This window comes from Puntigrus tetrazona, chromosome 15 (assembly GCF_018831695.1).
Source record: "Puntigrus tetrazona isolate hp1 chromosome 15, ASM1883169v1, whole genome shotgun sequence".
Classification (NCBI taxonomy): Eukaryota; Metazoa; Chordata; class Actinopteri; order Cypriniformes; family Cyprinidae; genus Puntigrus; species Puntigrus tetrazona.
The window spans coordinates 7150920-7172848 of NC_056713.1; the positions used below are offsets into that span (position 1 = coordinate 7150920).

At 38.1% G+C, this 21929-nt stretch overlaps 2 protein-coding genes across 11 annotated transcripts in view; one reads left to right on the forward strand and one right to left on the reverse strand.

Annotated features, from left to right (window-relative positions):
* Positions 1-6172: 6172 nt before the first annotated feature.
* Positions 6173-8881, forward strand: sbds (SBDS ribosome maturation factor). Its single transcript, XM_043258649.1, has 5 exons — positions 6173-6378; positions 7017-7146; positions 7324-7524; positions 7597-7761; positions 8561-8881. The coding sequence occupies exons 1-5, from the start codon at positions 6251-6253 to the stop codon at positions 8687-8689; spliced, it is 753 nt and encodes a 250-aa protein (XP_043114584.1). The 5' UTR covers positions 6173-6250; the 3' UTR covers positions 8690-8881.
* A 535-nt stretch (positions 8882-9416) lies between these two features.
* dock10 (dedicator of cytokinesis 10) overlaps positions 9417-21929 on the reverse strand; it is a 73024-nt gene continuing 60511 nt past the window's right edge. For 5 of the 10 annotated variants that reach the window (XM_043258642.1, XM_043258641.1, XM_043258645.1 and 2 more), the window contains 15 exons: positions 21403-21585; positions 20865-20975; positions 20031-20246; positions 19113-19170; positions 18260-18358; positions 16823-16929; positions 16629-16751; positions 16429-16542; positions 15228-15233; positions 13716-13862; positions 13420-13630; positions 12113-12303; positions 10845-10945; positions 10380-10518; positions 9417-9694 (listed from right to left, as the gene is read on the reverse strand). In XM_043258642.1, the coding sequence (XP_043114577.1) occupies positions 9647-9694; positions 10380-10518; positions 10845-10945; positions 12113-12303; positions 13420-13630; positions 13716-13862; positions 15228-15233; positions 16429-16542; positions 16629-16751; positions 16823-16929; positions 18260-18358; positions 19113-19170; positions 20031-20246; positions 20865-20975; positions 21403-21585 (1854 nt within the window). In that variant the 3' untranslated portion in view covers positions 9417-9646. The remainder of the gene's footprint in view (positions 9695-10379; positions 10519-10844; positions 10946-12112; positions 12304-13419; positions 13631-13715; positions 13863-15227; positions 15234-16428; positions 16543-16628; positions 16752-16822; positions 16930-18259; positions 18359-19112; positions 19171-20030; positions 20247-20864; positions 20976-21402; positions 21586-21929) is intronic. The other 5 variants (XM_043258648.1, XM_043258640.1, XM_043258647.1 and 2 more) reach the window with 3 other exon arrangements.

Here is a 21929-nt window from a genome sequence, read left to right on the forward strand (position 1 = left end):
TTTAATACAGCGTAAAGCTTACATCAACTGACATACCCCCCGGTAATGCAGTGGACGCGTCTATAAGAAGGTTTTGTAATGTCGAAATGCAACGTGAAATAATCAATTTCAAAGTGCAGCGGGTTAAGGGTGAGGGTTATGCAATCATTTGAAAGGCACAATTTGTCTTCTTGACGTCCCTGAATCTGACTTTCCTCGGTCATGTAAAAAAAAAAAGTTTTCCGTGTTTTCTTAGAAATTCCCAACAAGGTGAGTATGTTAATCTTTCACCCAAACACTTTATTATATATTATATCTTGTCACCAAATTAAAAACAAACAAACACCGGACATACTTTTTATGGAAAGCAATGCATTACGTTACATTTGTGTTGCTTTTTAAAACAGGTCTTGGCTAGCTTGTTAGTTTTCAAAATGGAAAAAGCTCTATTCTAGTTCGACACCAAAAGCGAAATGAAAACCATCAGGCTTTAGGAAATGTAAATTCACGTTTGTACAATAGAGGGCATAGTTCAGGAACGCCATGCTAGACTACATAATGTATAGAAGACAGAAAAAAGACATACTCTGAGTTTGCGTTTCACTGTTTTCATTCATTTTACAACACTGGATCTGTTTCTGTGCAGGCGAGATGATGTTCACATTTAGACTAGATCTACAGAAACATCATGTTCAACCCAACGCCTCTGCACTGACTCCTGATTTCTCTCAACACGGGAGAGCTGTCAAAAAAATGGGAAACCAAGCAACCGGTGTCACTTATTTGAAAAGGAACTTTCCTGTATATTAAAAGTGATGAGCAATGTTTCGTTCCTTGACAGCAGAGCTAAAATAAAATAAAGATGTCATCTGAAAGTTGGTTGTCAGTGTGTGTGTAAATGTATGCTTTGATGTTACCTAACGAGAAATCAGTAGCCTATTATATAGTAAAGTTTGATTTGGCGGTAGATCATTAAACCGTTACGCTTCCTCAAAAGCCTATCTGACATCAGTTTCGTGCCTTCGTGTAGAAACGCTGCCCGTGAAGTCGATGCCTCATTAGGCGGCGAGACATGTCAGCAGGCCTGAGGATTTAGACGCAGCTTTCTAAAACCTGGTACACGGCAAACTCCTCAGAGTCAAATTAACTATTCACCGAACATTTGGTCCCTCTCCAAATAGAGTTAAATGAAGCAGAATTAAAGTTAATGAGCTAGTTAAATGAGTAATTAAATGATGATTGAGATGTTTGTGTGCGCGTGTTTGTGTGTTTTCACATTCAAGCTTGAAAGCTTTTGGGATGACGCAGTTAGCAGTATCGATGGTGAATGAATTAAAGTCCATGTATTGCATGAATTATTCTTCTGTATTCTGTAGATACACAGACATCAAGAAGCAGCAATCAACAATCAAAGTTCTGTATGCTGCAATGCATGCTGGGTAACACCACAGTGAAAACTCCCATCGTGCCCTGCAGTGTGAATAATTGTTGTAACCACTGTTGAGGATCATGTGGTATGTGTTCGTCCCTGAGAGCTCGAGAGGAGACGCTCCTTCATGTATTTATTTTTGGTTTTGAAGTTGAGTCTCAGCTGAACGTCAGTCAATAAACCAAAGAAAGACGGCTTAATGTTGTTTTAAATGAGTTATAAGTAAAAAGCAAAGCTCATCTGCTAACACAAGTTTTTTTTTTCATTAAGTCATCAATGCAGCAATGCTTTTTGTGAAATAATCGGTCTTTGTCAGTCAGGTTTATTATGTGACATCAGCAAGGCGCCATCTTGAAGGTATCTTTGCATTGAGCATTGAACTGAAAATACAGAGCCATGCAGTAAAGATCAGTTAAATCGTCATACTAGAGAAACAGAAGCACCAAGAAAATCTCTTTAGAAACCATAATTTATATAATTTATCACTGACGATGAACAATTAACACTAATCCATTTTAAAGTTGAGTGCCGCCGGGATCGCTGCCTCCAATCTCTTTGGATATGATTATCACGTTTACAGTATAAAAACTTTTGGTTATTTGCTTTTGCACTTGTTATGTCTTTATCTAACATTGATTTGCGCTTATAATTTGCACAACTGTATGTAATAATGTCACGTGAAACTCTCAATAAACAGCCAAACACTCGACGCGATTCAGTCTGAACGAACTGACGCTAGTCGAGGAAAGCCAGGGATGCTCTGCAGATTAAAGTTAATTCCATTGAGGCTGAGGCTGATTTTTTTTCTCTTTTGGTGATGTTGATGGTCAACAGCAGGTGTCCGTCACTAATACTCAATCACCATTTAACTCATCTCTTAATAGAATATAACTCTACTTTAGTGTTCGTTTCACTCTATTTAGGGTGAGACCAAACGCACACTGAATAGAGTTGATTTTACTGGCAGATGTTCTTCATTAATGCTCAGTCATCATTTAATTATTCACTTAATTACCTGGTTTGGAGTTAATTTTACTCTATTCAGGGATCAAATGTTCTCAGAATAGAGTTAATTTCACCGATTTCCATTAATTCACTAGTACCTAATGAATAGTATCTATTAAATAGGCACTACAGTACAGCAGGGAAAAATAAGTATTTGACACATCGGCATTTTTATCATTAAGAGGATTTCTAAGTGACACAGTTTCCACCAGATGTAGCCGTCAAGCCAAATATTGAATTCGCACAAAGACATTAGAATAGCATACAAGTTGAGTCATAATAAAGTGAATACAATGCTATGCGTGCTGTATATCTTATAAATCCTTATTTAATAAAAGTACACAATATTCCGCGTGGTCTCTTCTCCTTGATAACGGTGTGTATCTACATAATGCAGGATTTCAAAAATGTATATATGTTATGTATATTTAAAATTCACTCACAAGCTGCTGGTTATACAAAACCTAAAACATGAAAAAATACCTCAAGTGGAGCAATATTTGATATTTATATATATGTATACGTGCAACATTGCATTCAGAAGGGAATGGGGTCAGTCTTTACTGCAGATATATCCCCTACATGTACATCCTCTGCTATAACCAGCAGCTTCCCGTCTCAATCATACATGCAATTCAAAGTGAAACACAAAATGTGTTGTTGACAATAATAGTTTTGATATTCTTTTCAAGGTTTCCAATGATGGCAGTGCATCAGTTGAACTTGCAACAGAAGCCTCTCCGGCCTCCTCTCAGCTGAAGCAGTGGCACTTTTTTGAGTCTTCATTACATTTTAAAACCGTGTGTGCGGGCTCAGCGTGTTGATTTGCGCAGTGCAGCTGAAGCTGTACGCCGATGTCTGGATGCCCTGAGAAATGTCATGGAAAATGACAGTGAATTGCAGCAGCACTCACCAAAACAGTCAGCAGTCAAGCTCTAAACCTGCCACTGAAGGTCTGAGATGACACTTCAGTCAGTATCAGACAGAAACTTGCACTTGCAAGTAAAACAGCAAAACGTTGTGTTTGAGGCTCATCATTGACCACATCAATGAGAGGCTTAACTACAGCAAGTTTAAAGGTTTTGGGGACATATCCTAATGACAATGATGAATTAATAATAATCAAAATAGGATCTAAGACTTCTGAAATTTTAACTAATTATGTTTTCTTCTAAAAGAGACAAAGGCAGTTTTTAATGCTTTTCTGTATGACAGGATACTCTCCCGCCAGGCAATACGAAATACTTCTAGATTTGTTTTTCTCCACGTGCGCTCAATTTTCCGGGCTGTTCTCTTTAGGGTGCGAGTATCTCATTATACGTTCTACATTATAGTCAGATTGTTTTCTTTCATCTTTCTTAAGCGTAAAGGAGCAACTGTATCTAAAGTGCTAGAAAAAAAGAGAGTGCATAGTTTCTGTCACATCATCAAGGTTTTCTGCAGTGTTGGATGCGCTAAGGAACTGACGGTGGAAGTGATGGTTCTACCAAACTTGTAACAAGGTGCAGAGTTTAATTCCACATGACAGTATTCAATCTAGAGTATTATTTCGACAACGAGTAGGTCCTGACACGTGTAGCCTAACCTCAGTGGAGTTCTGAATGTTTAAGAAAGCAGCTTTTCCATTATCGACATGAGTTTTAAAGGTTGAGGTTTCCTGTTCTGCAAGAATAAAGCTGATGAGAAACAGAGAGAGATGATGATGATGATGGCTCAGTATCTAGTTACTGTGAGGATGGCTGTGGCTCTCAGATACACCTCGTCTTTGTGTAAGTGCATATTTCTTTCTTTCAATCAGTGAATCAAAAAAAAATGTGATATAAAGATGGTTTTAATAAACACATAATGTTTACGTTGTTTACAGCACGTTACAGAAAGTATACAAAAGGAATAATATCACTGAGACTAATCATGGGCTTGTCTATTGGTAGTAATGTCCTTAAACTGAGGTAAGTTTGTGATTTCTGTGGATGAATCGATACAAATCATTTACAAATGATTTATAGATGTAGTGCTTTAAAATGAAAGCTAATGATTCTGTTGTCTCTGGTCTGTTCCTCAGGGTCAGCGTGTACGCGATCAGCAATCAATAACTTAACAAAAATTAAACTTAAGATTAATTTGACCACTTCTGAGACAATTGTCTTTTCTCTTTCTCTTTTCCTTCATACTAGTTGTGTGTTATTAATCTGTTAGTTAGCTTCTCTCCCCACCCAGAGATTAATCATGGACTTGTGATGTTGATTATCAGTATGTATATACAGTATGTCTGTTTTGCATGTCTGCCACATGCAAGTGTATTTTAATAAACCTTTGTATTTATTTTCTGTTCTCCTACACTGTAGAAGTGCAGTTGTGATACTGTACAGTTCTAGTTTTGTTGCTGTAACGTAGTACAAGAGGATGTTATTTCAGCTTAAATCCACTTTATCTACTTTTCAGAAATTCTCTGAGATCCACCAAGTGAACAATAAATACATAATAAAATGTATACAGGCTCAAAAAAAAGGCTTGTTGGGACGAATATCTTCATATTACATTGATTTAACTAAAAAACTCACGAATTGGATCATTTTTCTGATCAGTAAAAAAAATAAAAAATAAAAGTTTGCTTTTCATTTATTACTAAAAAAAGCTTTCTTTAAGGATTTCTACACCCCAGCAGAAACTACTAGCTTAACTACTAACGTCGAGAACGTTTTACACAAATTACAAGCATACAGTAGATCAGCAGCCTGCAACATAAAAATGATAGGCTGAAGACAGTAGTATTCAGGTGCAGGAATGTAATAATTGAGTGTAAAACAACAAAACGTTTCCCTCCAGATGAATCTTTGATTAGCGGACCAGACAGAATGCAGTATTTCTAGGCGTCTCTTTAAGACTAAAAGCACAGACCTAACACTGACACACATTTGGTTTCCATCTTAGTCAGCTGTATACGTTAACTTAAGACTCGGACAGTACCTCTTGTGTTTGTATGAGTCGCAGCGCTGTTGTAATCCTGATGAAATGTGATTTTACAAATTCTAGAGATACGGCTTTCGGATCACAGTATTCTTGGTAGCATAAACTAACAAAATAACCATCTTAAACCAGAACAAACCAGCAAAGGACCATCTTAAACCAGAACAAACCAGCAAAGGGTCATCTTAAACCAGAACAAACCAGCAAAGGGCCATCTTAAACCAGAACAAACCAGCAAAGGGTCATCTTAAACCAGAACAAACCAGCAAAGGGCCATCTTAAACCAGAACAAACCAGCAAAGGGCCATCTTAAACCAGCAAAGGACCATCTTAAACCAGAACAAACCAGCAAAGGGCCATCTTAAACCAGCAAAGGACCATCTTAAACCAGAACAAACCAGCAAAGGGCCATCTTAAACCAGAACAAACCAGCAAAGGTCCATCTTAAACTAGCAGCCCAACTTCAAAACACACAGGCCGGCTTTCAGTAGAGACTGCACTCTGGTACTAAACATCTCTGTGTTCAATGGAAATATATTACATTACATTCCACCCTTTATTTAACGTCGTATTTGTTTCATTGAATTTTGATCATTCATATTCTCTTATGTAATGCATGCTCACGGGAGCTTCGACAAAAAATAATCGACAGACAGAGAGACACGAATAGCTATATATTCAATTTTATTCTCACACTTACTTTACACTATTACACATTTGGCGTGTCGAATAAAATCGCTTATAATGGCGTTTGTTTTCTCGCTCCAGTCCTCCGGGCGGCGCTGTGGCGGGGAGCCGCGTCTGTGCTCGAGCGAGACCCGGGAAGAAGCGAAGAAGAGGACCGCTCCGCGAGCCCGAAGACCGTCGAACATGTCGATATTCACGCCGACTAACCAGATCAGGTTAACTAATGTCGCCGTCGTCAGGATGAAGAAAGGAGGGAAGAGGTTTGAAATAGCGTGCTACAAGAACAAAGTGATGAGCTGGAGATCCGGAGCGTGAGTGTCATCATGGCGCGCTCATAACAGCTATCATAACAGTTCTGTATATCACAGATATAACTTCCTGAGGGATGTGTATGGTGTGCTTTCGGTTGTTTATGTTGACACTGGTGTTAAAAATGTGTGATATGTACGTTTGCCGAGGGTGAAAGCTAGCTGAGGTTCCTGTCAGTGGTCAAATTACAAGTTCATCCATTGTTTATGATATAATTATTGCGTTTATAATGAGCACGCAAAGCTCAGACTGTAGCACTTCCCTCTAAAAATGAAAATTTGCTCTCCTCAGACCATCAGAGATTTACATGAGTTTGTTTCTTCATCAGATTTGGAGAAATGTTGCATGGCGTCAGTGCAGCGAATGGGTGCCGTCAGATTGAGGGTCCTAACAGATGATAAAAACATCGCAATAATCCGCAGCACTCCAGTCGGTCGACATCTGGAGAAGAGTGTGTTTTTTTTTAAAGTAACTTTTTGACGGCACCCATTCACTTTAGAGGCGGCATTTCTACATTTCTCCAAACCTGAGTGAGAAACAAACTCATCCACATCTCAGATGGCCCGAGGGTGACCACATACTCAGCAGAAAGTGCTGTTCACAAATCAACGAGACTTGCCTTTTGTTGTTGCTGCTACAGGGAGAAGGATCTCGACGAAGTCCTGCAAACAAACACCGTGTTTGTCAACGTGTCCAAGGGTCAAGTGGCGAAAAAAGAAGACCTGTCCAACGCTTTCGGCACAGACGATCTGACAGAAATATGCAAGCAGGTGAACTTGTGTTGCATACAGCTGCTTTATGATTTGATGAGGCCTGACCGATAAGAAGGATTAATAATATAAGAATGCACACTTCGGCTTATCATGCATCGCTTGTGTATTGTTAGATATATGCACATGTATTTAAATATATTTATGCAATTTTGGCTCATTTTGGTCTCGTCTCAGGTTTTAGCTAAAGGAGAGCTGCAGGTGTCGGACAAGGAGCGGCAGAGTCAGCTGGAGCAGATGTTTCGCGACATCGCCACCATCGTGGCGGAGAAGTGCGTGAACCCCGAGACCAAACGGCCCTACACCGTGAGCCTGATCGAGAGAGCCATGAAGGACGTGCACTTCTCCGTCAAGGCCAACAAAAGCACGAAGCAGCAGGTGAGCAGAGGCCGGCTCGGAGGAGGGTCCGGCCAGCTCTCCGCGGGCTAACGCTAGCGTCCGTCTCCGCAGGCTCTGGAGGTCATCAAGCAGCTGAAGGAGTCCATCCAGATCCAGAGAGCTCACATGCGGCTGCGCTTCGTCCTGCCGGCCAGAGATGGGAAGAGACTGAAGGAGAAGCTCAGGCCGTTGATGAAGGCCGTAGAGAACGAGGACTTCGACGAGCAGCTGGAGATGGTCAGATTAATCCCTTTTTTTTTTTTTTTTTTTTTTTTTTTACATGCCGCTTAATTTAATGCAGTGCTTCATAGTGGCTTATATGTTTCAAATACGGGTAAAAGATGTACAAATAGGTGTACTTTTAAGGATGTTTTTGAAGGATAAAATGTTGCATTCTCATTCAGTGTAACACAATATTTACATTAACATGCTTATTCTGACTTATACATGGCAACGTGTATAAAAGAATACTTTTGATCGTTTTAAACGAGTAAAAAAAAAAAAGACGAAACCTACGATAGTGGCAGATTTTAAAAAGTTAAAATTAGAGCTAATTAGAGTTTGGGGTGAAGGTAATTAGTCTTTTAGCATATTTTAACATATTACTCAACAATATTTGAGTCATTTTTAGAAGGCCTTTGTGACATTTTAAATCAATTAAATGTTTTCATCTCTTTTAATTAAAAAAAACCCCAAATCGCTGACCCCAGAATCACCATTTTGAATCATAGTGCATATTAACGACTCTCTTAATTCATCAAAGAATCCTGAGAGAGAGAAAAAATCTGTCCACGATATTCAGTATATTAGAATGTAGGATCATGAAGAGTGCTGAAGAAATAAATGACACTTTAACAGAACGTCACTTAGACAACATCCCTTTTAAATTGTAATAATATTTCGCAATATTAGTGTTTCTGTTATTATTGGTTAAATCAATGCAGGATTGGGTGAGCATGACTAAAAGCATAAAACTAAAGCACACACACACACACACACACACACACACAGAGTAACAGTGTTGTTTGCGTCACAGGTGTGTTTGATAGATCCCGGATGTTTCCGAGAGATAGATGAGCTGATCCGCTGCGAGACTAAAGGGAAGGGAACGCTGGAGGTGCTCAGTCTCAAAGACGTGGAGGAAGGAGACGAGAAACTAGAGTGACGTCTTCAAACTCGTTTTAAAGCATGGCCTACATATTATACTCACTTGAACGGGCTTCAATGACCATACTAAATATGATTAAAAATATATATATTTATGCTCAGTTGCAGTAATTTATTTTCTGTGAAAATGAAATTAACTTTGTTCAAAAATAATAAAATAAATTCTGTAAGAGTGCACTGTTTGCCACAATTAAACATTTGTTCTTTAAATAGCTTGTAATTATTATATCTCTGTTTTATCTTTTTTTTTTTTTTTTTTTTTTTTGCATTAATAACTGACGCAAACAATCATATATCATCTTTTAATATATAAAAAGAAGCATTTTAAATTTTAATTATTCTTATTTACAATTTACAACAGTACACGTAGTAACAGTAAAACACTGGCAGTCCTAAAAAAACTGTATAAAAGAGCCTGTCTGTGTTTGTGTTAGGAGCTTTACATTCACTCTGGAGCTAGAGACGTGTTCGGCGCCGTTTCCTCAAGCACACGTACGGCAGAAAACACTGCAGCCCTACAAAATATCTGCTTAGTCAAACACGAGTCGGGTTAATCAAGGTCACTGCTTCTAAAGAGAACAGGCTTTAGAAAAAGGCATATTTTGTGTGCGTGTGTGTGTGTGTGTGTGTGTGTGTGTGTGCGTGTGTGTGTGTGTGTGTGTGTGTGTGTGTGTGTGTGTGTGTGTGTGTGTGTGTGTGCGTGTGTGTGTGTGTGTGTGTGTGTGTGTGTGTGTGTGTGTGTGTGTGTGTGTGTGTGTGTGCGTGTGTGTGTGTGTGTGTGTGCGTGTGTGTGTGTGTGTGTGTGCTGTTAGACAGGCAAAGATACGGCATTCTGCTTCATCCACAACACTACATTTCTTTTCCTTTTTGTCTATTTCTATTGTTTCATCGAGCGAGTCCAGGTTCTTTAGAGGCTCCGCCCAGAAAGCCTCGAGTCGTGAGCGGTCTCTCAGACTCAGATGGCACTGTGTCGCTCCGTCCCGGGCTGTCTCACGTAAGGGATCTTTAAAAATAGACACAAAACACGAGCCGTTAACACAATGATCCTGGAGCGCTACAGCAGTCATAAGCAGCACGGGTCTGTGTTTAATGATTAAAAAATATAGTTTTTATTGTGCATTTCAATTCATATCAGTCCAGCTGCAGTTGGGCACAAAAAAACAAAGCATGATTTTATTTTATTTTTTGCAAAAAACTACATAGTTACAATACTTTTTTTTTCACTTATGAGACTAATCTTTAGGATATTAAGTAAATATCTTGTTCCAAAAATATCTCAAAACCTCATTTTTGATTGGTAATATGCATTACTAAGGACTTAATTTGGACAACGTTGAAGGTGTTCATCTCAATGTTTTTCTTTGCACCCTCAGCTTCTTTATTCAGCTTTCAGATGTTGTATGAAATATCCTCACGATTGATTTTTTTTTTGTGGTCCAGGGTCACATTTAACATGCGTTTAAATGCATGCATTAAATACATGCATGTGTAACTTTCCTTATAAGCAAACAAACTAAAAATATTCTAGCTTTATGCATTTTAATATAGACGTGGGGTGAATACGGGTAAGTTTAATAAAGAAAAGACTATGTTTGGATCTGATCTGATGGTCAGAAAGCCTCACACTTCCTGGGTCGACATTAGATTCAGTTTTGATTGGTTTGTTGAGCGCTCCCTGCCGTACTGACCTGCTCGTTCATGATGGCCGACAGCTCGCTCAGCATGTCTTTATAGTGAGCTTTCATCTCCTCCTGATACTCCAGCTGATCTTCTTTTATGAGACGCTCGTTCACCTTCAAGGCCTGACCACACGCGTCTGCAAACTGCCTGCGGGACCAGCACAAGACAACCGTCCAAACACCTTCAGCATGACTTTATTCAAGCGTTCTCATGGATGTCTGGCTTTAAAACTCAACCAAAACAATCCAAACGTTTGCGGTCAGCACACACGGGTCGATCTAAGATACTTCGATGCAAAATGTAGAAGAAACTGAACTGAAGCTGGATGTAGGCAAATGCTAATTCGACCATATCGATCTGCTTTCCGTTCAGTTGATTTATTTTGGACTTCTGTTTCATGAGAATGAAGGAAATTGTGAAGCCAGTTATCACAGCGGCTTTGAAATAAACACATATTTTGCAGAAGGAAGTACCTGAAGATCTCCTTCAGGAGTTTGACTTGGTTGTCTGGGTATTTCTTGGCGTTCTTCTCCTCGAGGAAAGCTCGGGCGTAAGCCATAGGCCCAGCGTTTACCTGAAACAACATGAATTCATGAAAACACATCCTGTCTTAGACAAGCTTCTACAATATTTCATGTTTGTGGTAAAACTGCACATTTAAAATCTCCAGGTTAACTGTAACTGATTACGTTTGAATATTATTAATTACTTCTAAATTTAAATTTCTGCATTTCTTCTTAAATTTTTAATCATGTAAAGCTACTTTGTACAGATAATAATTGAATGCAAATAATAAAAACACCTATTTTTAATTTTAAGATCATTCTGAGGTTAAATGCACACTAGCAAAAAATAAAGCATATATGTAAAACCCAAACAGGAAATAAAACCGTTATGTCCTAAACTCCTGAGTTTGGCGTGTCACATTTTAGAAAGGAACAGGGAATAGGAAACACTTTAACTATTGACTATGACTTTTCAGATTCCTAATTTGCTGCTTATTAATAATTGGTGAGGTAGTTGTTGAATTTATGTATTGGGTAGGATTGTAGAATAAGGCATTAATATGTGCTTAATTACTATTTATAAATGGCTAATATTCTAATAATATGCATGCTCAACTAGTTAGAGATTCTAAAATAAAGCGTTACCGAATATTCAGATGTAACCCCCATTGTAATTATTAACAAATTAATACGTAACTAATGAATTACATTAATTGGTCACACTTTATATTAGGTGACCTTCACCACTATGTACTTATTATGGCCATATTGTGTTGAAAAACACTTCTGCTACGGGTAAAGGTTAGGGACAGGTTTGGTTTGAAGATGTAAAGGAACGCAGAAATTAATCACAGATGTAATTATAATAGATGAGCATGTACACATAAAGTGCATTGTATTAAATGATTGCCTTCAAACTGGCTGTTGTTAAACTTCTCATTAAAAAACACCAAAAACATAGTTAATCACAGACCGATCTCCAATCTACTTTTTCTGTCAAGGATACTAGACGAGGTAATACTACTAATATTAGCTAATATTCCTCATCTTGGTGCCCGGATCAGATTATCGCCAATTCGATTACACAGACCGTCTCTGCATTTGATAAAAAATGAAGCGTTTAATCTTGTCATTATACATTACTATCACTCTCTTCTCTTATTTGAGACTGTCTGTATTGTTAAAAGCACTAACCCAGTTAACCCAGATTAGGGTTATATTTGCGCGCGTCTCACCTTGACGCTGACGCTGCCCTGTAGTTTGAGCTGCAGCCGGATCATGTCCACCTCCTCCATGCTGCAGAGCTGATTGAGCTCGGACACCTTCCGGCTCATCTCATCGATGGCCACCTCGATGGGGTTCATCTCGGTGCTCTGCTGCTCCACCACCTCGATGCGCTTCTTCAGGAAGGGGAAGCTGGAGCTCGCTGCGGACGAACACAGACACACACACACATCCATCGGTCGCTGCACGCTTTGGGGTCAGAAATGCAAAACGGGCATTATTGGGTGCTTGGGACGGTGTCTTCGGGATATTCCTGCACGGATTAGAAGCAGGCGGTCCGTGGGATGGATTTTTACAGAAGGGTGCAAGTTAAGGGTTTGTCAGCAACAGCTTACACAGCCAGACCCAGGAAGAAGATCGATGCTCTGAAGCGTGTGAGAACAATCTAAGCTTGAAAGACAGGGCTGTGTAATTCAGGCGGAAGCTAGGAATGCCTGTTTCTCCCACAAGACCAAAAAATATCTCTCACGTTTTGTGCATTTATATCACAGTTCTGGCTTCTGTTGTTTGCGAATCTTGCTTTTTTTGGTTAGAACAGCAAGATGCAAAGTCAGAACTTTTCCTTGCATTTTTAAGTTTACATCTCACTATTCTGACTTTGTATCTTGCACATCCGACTTTCTCTTTAATTTGACAAGTCCGACTCTCTTTTTTTGTTATTGCGAGCTCGTCTCACACTTTAGATTCTTTTTTCTCAGAATTGCATGGAGAGACAGAATTCTGGCACATAAAGTCAGAATTTCAAGATTTAAACTTGCATTTCTGACTTTTTTTTAGTTTAAATCTCAGAGATCCAACTCAGAATACTATATCTCACAAATCTGAGTTTATATCTTTATACATCGTAACTTTACAATCTTTTTTCTTGCTATCGCACGCTTCTCATACACAGTTTTGAAATTTGGACGGCGGGAAAAAATAAAGAATTTTGGCATGCAGCGTAAAGTCAGAACAGCAATATATAAACTTTATATAATTTCCTATTATCGAAGATTTTCCAGATATAAACTCCTCATAATTCCAAGTTTATATCTACTCTAACCTTTTTCTCAGATTTTTTACTTCCAGCACAGGATAAAATGATACAGGTAACAGGTAGTTCATATTTTATATCTCAAAATTTTAGTTTATATCTCCCACAATTCTTACTTTTTCTTCAGAATTAATTATTTTTTTATTGTGAGATAAAAAACTAGTTTTGATAAGATAAATAGATCTAGAAAGGCGTCTGATTTAAAGTTGTTCAGAAATGTCTCACTGGTCAGGATGGTTTTTCTTTTGCACTGCTCCTCCACGTCTCCATGTTTTTTCCCAGAAAGCGTGAAGGGCGTCTCGAAGACGAAGCGATTGACGTTGTGATGGCGCTCAAAGTCGGTCTTCTTCTCCAGCTGTTCCTTCTCATTAAAATAAGGCACTACGTAGGTCACCTGGATGTAGGCAAATCTGGGGTCCAGGTCTTTAGGATTGACCTTTAAAAAACACACAGTCTTCCCAGTTACTTTAAAAGATTCAGAATAAGAGATGAAGAGGCACTGAAGAGCCAGCGGGACAAACCTTGTTGGAGTCTTGGATCATCTTGACGTTGTCTGCTCCGAACTTGTCCGAGTAGAGCTTGAGGAGTCTTTGAGAAATCTCTGAGAGTCCTGTGAGCTTCGGCTCTTTATAGATAAACTCCTTACTCTCCTCTTCCTCAAAGAAGCCCTGGTGAACACAACGCTGAACATCAACCACAGATCGCCAGATTATAGAGTATCCACCTTGTTTTGAACGGAAGTAAGCTATTTTTCGATGAACGTGCGACAGAGTGGCCACATTTCTAGGATCTCTATTTTATACTTTTTACACTGGTATGAATAATAAATAAATAAATACCTGTAAATGTTATGTTCAGGTTTATAGACACAATGTGCCGTATTTCTCTAATCGCTGCATCTATGATAATGGTGTTTAGTTCCTGAACGAATCAGTCAAAGATTCATCCATCCATAAATTCTAAACTGCATGCTAGTACACTACTCTTACTGCTTCAGCGTGTCTTTATACGGTGAAAATAGTAAGAGTAGCATCTAGTACACACTTCTGAAATCAGCCAATCACTTCATTCCTGAATGAATCAGCTGTTTTGAAAAAACTGGTTGAATGAGTCACTCTTAAGGCAGTGATTTGTTGCCACCTACTGGTGGTTTTTAGTTTCATATTTAGTATACATATCATTTCACATTCTTTATATTTCATACGAATCTCCTAACATTATTTATGCAGTTGTATCTGTAGTGTAAATGTATTCATGTCATCTCTGGGCTGCATTAAACGGTGTGTGTAAATACATGTAAATATATGTACTTATGTGCCAAACATAGATTATATTGACTGGTGCATACCGTCTTATTATTCTAATTCTAATTATTTAATACATATATGGATTTACATGACAAGTTTTGCATGAATTTAATAAAATGAGAAATTAGCATCAATTTAAAGTGAAAAATATTTATGTAAAATTATGTATTTTTAAATACAACCTAATGTTTTATATATATATATATATATATATATATATATATATATATATATATATATATATATATATATATATATCTATCAATACAGGACTACAGTACAGTAAATGGTAAAACTTGGCAACAAAAATGGCTACAAACCAGTGTGTTTATGATTATAATATCAAATCAAAATCAATATCAAATAGTATAACAGCATATTTAATAGCCGCTCCTGCTCTTATGTTAGAAATAAGGTGGATATAACATCTTTTGCTGAAGCCTGGTTGTTAACACAACAGTAAACGCAATGAACTCTGAGCTTCTGTGATGAAGGTTAACGTCACATTTAGATGACTCTGTCTGAAAGTCAACTTCACTGACCTGAAATCACTCACGATGTACACACACACACACACACACACACTCACAGTATAAACGCACAGGATTAGATCACGTCCAGGAGAAATATTACATCAGACCATGTGTGCCTCACACATATTATTAGCGTGTAGGGAGAGATTAAGAGAGTTAAGAGTGAGAGCAGAACAACTTAAACTAAACTTACCACTGCCTGATAGATACACAACACACAGGAGAGAACAGAAGAGCGTTTAAACACACCAAGAGATCAGAAATATCATTCTGCTTCCTTCTCACTGAGTTCCTGCATGCTTGATATTCCGCACAAGTTGTATTTATTTGCTTACTGAGACTACTTCAAGTAGATCAAAAGAGACCCAACCATTCAAATTGTGTTCAAACAAGAGGCCTTTTTTACTAAATTATGGCAGTTTCTGGTGTAAAAATCCTACATTTATAACTAGCTTAGCCAACATTATAAAAATTCCATTAAATACATCAAATAAAATGGGTAAAAGTAACAAATACAAAATGTTATGATTAAGATTAAAACTAAATTATGATGTGGATCTACACTAATTAACATTTTGACATTTTTAAGTTTTAAGTTTGTTTTTGTCAAAACAAATAACAATAATAATTCATAACAATAATTAAATTAATAATATTTAATCTAGTGCTGTCAAATGATTACTTAATTGAATTCCTTTAATCACATCCAAAATGTACGTTTTTGTTTAAAATATATGTTTTTGCACTGTGTATATTAATTATTCATATATAAATACACACAAATACATGCATACATTAAGAAAAATAAGTTATGCTTATATTTTAAATATATTTATATATAATATAAATTATGTGGCTATATGCATGTAAATATTTTCAAAACAGTACACACACATATAATGCAAACAACAACTTTTATTTTGGATGCAATTAATCAAAAATTAATTAATAAAAATGCACTTATATTTTAATTAATAGAATATATTATAATCTATATATAATATATACATGCATGTATATTATATATACATAATTAACATACACAGTGCATGCACATATATACATATATATATATATATATATATATATATATATATATATAATGTAAAAAAAAATATTGAATCTGATAATCAAGTTTAATTTAAGAGCTCAAAACGTTTTTTAATCAAATTTATTTAAAATCTGAGACAAATATTTAGCGATAAGTTTAGAGATTAGAGTTTAGAGATTTTTTTTTAAGTGTAGCTATGAACTTAAATAATATAATAACATAAATAATAAATCTGCTAATGTCAACACGTGATAGCTGAGCTTTTCTTAGCAGAGACCTCTGAAGGACTGCAGAAATATCACAGCACTTTTCATGAAGCCCGTCTTTGAAAAGAGCGTCTCACCTGTCCGTAGAAAGCCACGCGATAGTAACGTCCGAACAGGCGTTTCTCAGAGTGCACCACCTCCGTCACCTTCAGGTACGAGCGGTGAATGTCGTAGTACAGCTCTGACAGCCGCTGCAGGACACACACACACACACACACACACAGCTCAAGAACACGTCCCTTCTGTTTTCTGACCGCTCCAGCGCTAATCAAAGTACCTTGAAGTCCCGCCTCTTCTCAAAGACGGCTATGACGGGTTTGTTGATCTCAGCGATGAGCTCGTATCTCTCAGACTTCCAGAGGTAATCCACACACATCTCCAGCTGCTCCACCAGCGTGTCCTACAGCGCAGAGAGTGACTGTGAGAGACAGAGACGCACATCGCACGCCTTCTCTCCTCGCAGAGGCCTACCTCAGTGTACGGAGTGTCCTGGGTGCCGGCGTCCTCCTTCATCGCTCCCTCTTCCTTCACATTAGGAGAGATGTTCATGAAGGCGGCCCAGCCCATGCTGAAGGAACCTGCGGGTTCAAACACAGAGACTCATTCATCCATCCCCCCGGCCGTCTCTTTATATCCACTCATCCGTTTTCACATCTAAACATATCCATCCATCCACCCATCTATCAGATCAGACATTATAACGTGATTCTGAATGATCAAGTGTGAACAGACACTGAATTGTGATAACGTGAGAGTATGTGTCACATTACAGGTACATTCGTGTCTTTAAGCAGTCTTTGCTGGAATGGTGAAAACATCAGGTGAGCAGGAAACAGGAAGTGCTCGTGGACACATTCAGGTCTGACATGCACGGGGTGACAGATACCTTCCACGAGCCAAAATTCAGGCCTCTTTTTTTTTTATTTTACAAAAACACATTAAAACACACATTTAAAAAACACATCTGATTAAAACATTACCTTTCTGAGAAAAACAAGGCAATTCCCAGAGTTAGATTAATCGAAGAAAAAAAAAAAAAGCGTATGAATACTATTTGGCAATATTTGAATTCATACAGGAAAGCTGTACAATTCTTAACAAAAACAAAAACAAATTCTCATCTTCAGGTCATCCGAGATGTAGATGAGTTTGATTTTTCATCAGATCTGGAGAAACGCAAACGGATGCTCTGCAGTGAATGGGTGCCGTCAGAATAAGAGTCCAAATATTCCCCAACAGAGAATCCATAATCCACTTTAACACTTCCTCCAGATGGATCTTCATCTTCTCCATGTGTTACCTGACCGGAGTGCTGAGGATTATTCTGACGGCACCCATTCACTGCAGAGCATCCACCGAGGAGACACTGATGCAGACACGCATAGCTACACATCTGATTAAACTCATCCAAATCTCGGATGTTCTGAGGGGTTTTTATTGAGCTATTTTTTAGCTCATTTTCATTTTGCGGGAACTAATCCTTTAAAGGAATGTTTGCTTAGTTTTCGAGTTAAAAAAGTGTACGTGCACTTTTATATTTATACCTATATCCTGCACTTGCTGCTCATTGCACTCCTGGTTAGACCTAAACTGCATTTCGTTACCTTGTACTTGTACATGTGTGATGACAATAACGTTGAATCTAATCTAATCTAATTATGAAACAAAATAACAGTACTTCTGATCTCAAAGATAAGACAGAATTAGCATTTTTACATGAACACAGTATTGTAACTAAAATCTACCAGCTAAACATTCATTGAATCTATTCAATGCATCATTTCACTTTTGGTTCGCTGACTGTGGCGCTGTTTTTTAAAAGCTCCTGCGATGATACCTCAGGTTTAGTTTAGACAGAAAGACAGACTGAAGAAAGCTGCAGGACGGGGCAGGCGGAGGTGCACTCACTTTCTCCATCTTGGGGAGTTAGTAAGGGGCTAGAGTTAATTACACAGGCTCCCTCTTTGCTCACACTTGAGATCCGACCCTTCTCAGACTTCCAGTAACCTGTGATTGCAGAGTGGCATCAGGTTTAACACACACTTACTCACAACCTAGGGCTGAGCAGTACGACACGCTGGAGATCTTATTATAGGCGACCCTGGAGAACAAAACCTCCATTTTCCGAAACGTAGACTTATATATCACGCATTTACAGCTTTGTTTGGTTTGTTACGAGAGGAGAATATTTATATTTAATATCTGAGGGCTCAAAAAAATGCATTTAAAGGGATCGTTTTGACCCAAACAATGCATCTTTGGTTATTTGGTTATACACCTTGCTGCTTATGACTGCTTTCGTGCTCCAGAGTCGCATACTGATAATGTGATTAAGTAGCATTTATAAAATTTCAATTAAATGTTCATTAAAAATAACTATATTATGATGTGCACCGTTAACATTACACGTCGTATGTGTTTTGTTCATACTGCTCACCCCTATTTCATACTTATTTTACAAAGGCAAGTGCTTCAGCCATGCATCTGCTGAGAACTCATGCATCTACAGCGGCTAGAGCGCGTCTGAGGACAAGGCCACAAAAACTCACAGTATAAGGAATAAAGCAAGCGGCAGGAAGGAGCTAGGAGCGTTTTTCAGCACTGAAAAAAAACAACAGCAACTGAGCGGCAATGGTCAAACAGCACGTCGAGCGAAAGCTCAATAGGAAGGCTATTTACGAGATGCTTGAAAAGAAAAAAACACAACTATTGCATTGAGCAGGCATTGCTGAAACGGGGACGGGCACAGATAGACGCTCACCTCTCCTCCTCAGAGACTCTGCTATAAGAGCTGAGATGTGGATGTAGCACATGGCCGCCTGAAGTAGACAAGAAAAAGAGATGAGATACGAAAAGCACTAGTCATTTTCAGAAAAATTCGAAATTTTTGTAGTCTACTTACTGTACATAACTTTGTAACTACATGTCAACTAATTCTAATTGGTTCACATCGCCACGTCTGTAACTCTCACTGTAGACTGCTAGGGCAGCTTTAGGGTTAGTAGAATAAGTTGACATACACTTGAAGATTTCTGATATTTAGTATGTAGTATGTTGCAGACCCATCAAAATATAAAGCACACAGTCTACTAATACTCCAGTGACTGCTAACTGACATGTATCTGAAGAGTTACTCACTGTTAGTAAAATGTCTAAAGTGGACGACTGAAATAAAGTGCTGCCTAAAAGGGATATTCTTCAAAGTGCCTCTGCATCACACTCTGCAGTGAATGGGTGCCGTCAGCTGATAAAAACATCACAGTAATCCACAGTACCCCGGTTCGTTAGTTACTGTCTTGAGCAGACACAAGCTGTGTGTTCATAAGAAACGAATCAAGATGTTTTTAATTAAAAGCTGAGCCCACAATCCATAATAACGCTTCTTCCAGTCCATCTCATGTTGTCTCTCACATAAAACGTCCTAGTGATGGACTGAACTGATGGACCGGAGTGCTGTGGGTTACTGTGATGTTTTTATCATTCTGACGGCACCCATTGAATCCCTTGATGAGACACTGATGCTCCAAATCTAAGGATGAAACAAGTTCACCTACAGCTTGATTGGCCTGAGGCTGATTTAATATTCATTATTATTTGAACTGTTTCTTTAATGAATGTATTTCCCTCAAAAATTGAAATGATACAATTACAGCTGATGAAAGGATCCTGTCATTCTGACCTCAGACAGGTCTCCGTTCCTGACGTGGATCTTGGCCATGCTTTCCAGCCACGTGCGCCTGAGCTCGGGTGTGCTGGCGTAGGAGTTGGCCAGACTGTACTGCAGGTCCACCAGCATCTCCGGGTCCTTCTCGTGCTCCTTCATTTGGGACGTGGCCATCAGGACGGTGCGGATCCTCTTGGTCAGGTCCTTCACCTCAGCGGGGAACGTGGTGCTCTGGGAGAAAGAAAAAGAGATCCGATAAACGATTGACTACGACTGTAAATCTCGTCCTCGGAAAATGCTCGTGAATCAAATTTGATTTCCTACTTAGCACTTTTTTCTCAATTATATTTGATGGCACATGTTGCAGGTTTAACCCTTTTTGACCTAATGAGGATTACCTTTTAATTTATTTCCAAAAAAAAAAAGCTGGGTATAAATACTTCACCTTAAAATTAATAACTTTTGCAATTTTTTGTCTTGTAACCGACTGAACAAAAGCATAATTATTGGATACTTTTCAATTTTCAGGCTCATTATTCATTCGGTTAAAAATAAAATCAAATAAACATAACCAAAAAATAAGTAAAAAAAAAAAAAGATTATTATGTTTATATATAATAATATTATATTTAAGAAACATATTTACAAATATATTTCTATATTAAATATATTTCTATTGAATATAAATATAATATATAATTATTTAAATACACAATATTTCCCAAATATATCATGTACTGTATGTTTGCGTATTTATATATACATAATAAATACATACAGTTCACACACACATATGACATGAACAAAAACGTTTATTTTGGATGTGATGGATTATTATTAGGTGCTCACTTTGAGCGGTGTATCTCCATTGGCGAAGTTGTTGATGATGGCCAGAGACTGCTGGAAGCGAGAACCTCCGATACCTGCGTCGGCGATCAGCTGACTTACAGATTTAATCACCTGGACGGGAAGAAGACAAGAATATGAATCAGTTTCTTTGTCTGTTTCTCACATTCAGCCTCCAGACCTACACTCAGACAGTCTACTCCATCGTCAGTATTAGTGGCTTTCTATTTAAGAACTCTATTTTCATGGACATCTACTCATAGAAAGCAAGTTCTACACATAGGTGTGAAATAACGAAGTTAGTTGTGTATAGTCAGATATTTTACTGACTTTCACAGCAATAAATATCATTCTTAAGTACATTATTGTAATATTATTTCAGAATATTGCATTTTTCTGAATTGATGTTCAAATAAATGCAGCCTTAAAAAGCAGACGGGATTCCAACGGATGCCCAACTTTTATAGTTGGTTTAAAGTGGCTAAATAAAGCATGCTCCAGACACAGACATCCACTGGCAGCAGAGTAACAGAAGCCTGACCTGCAGGTGAGAGCGGACGATGCATTTGCCCTTCGTGAACTCGAAGTTCCTCCTCATGAGGAAGTAGAGCAGCGCGGCGGCTTCGGTCTGAGTGGAGCTGGAGCGATGGTTACAGCACTTCAGGATCTCGTAACACAGAGTACCACACAGATCCGCTTTGCCCTGGAAAAACGTGGACGGGAACTGAAGGAGGGAGAGATCGGTTCAGTGCTGACGCTCTTTAACCAACCCTCCGAAATCAATACTGTGGTTGTAGTTATTTATGCATTGCATTAAAATACAAAATGACTGAGCACGGATTAATCGCATCCGAAATGAGTTTTTCTTTACATAATATATGTGTTTATACTGTGTTTATATATTAAAAACACATATGCAATATATATATATCCTTGCAGATAATATATACATGCAGTTTGTATTTATATATGCAGTACATAAAATTGTTATGTAAAGAAAACCTTTATTTTGGATGCAATTAATTGTGATTAATCATTTGACAGCACTAATTTAACCCTAAAAGCTCT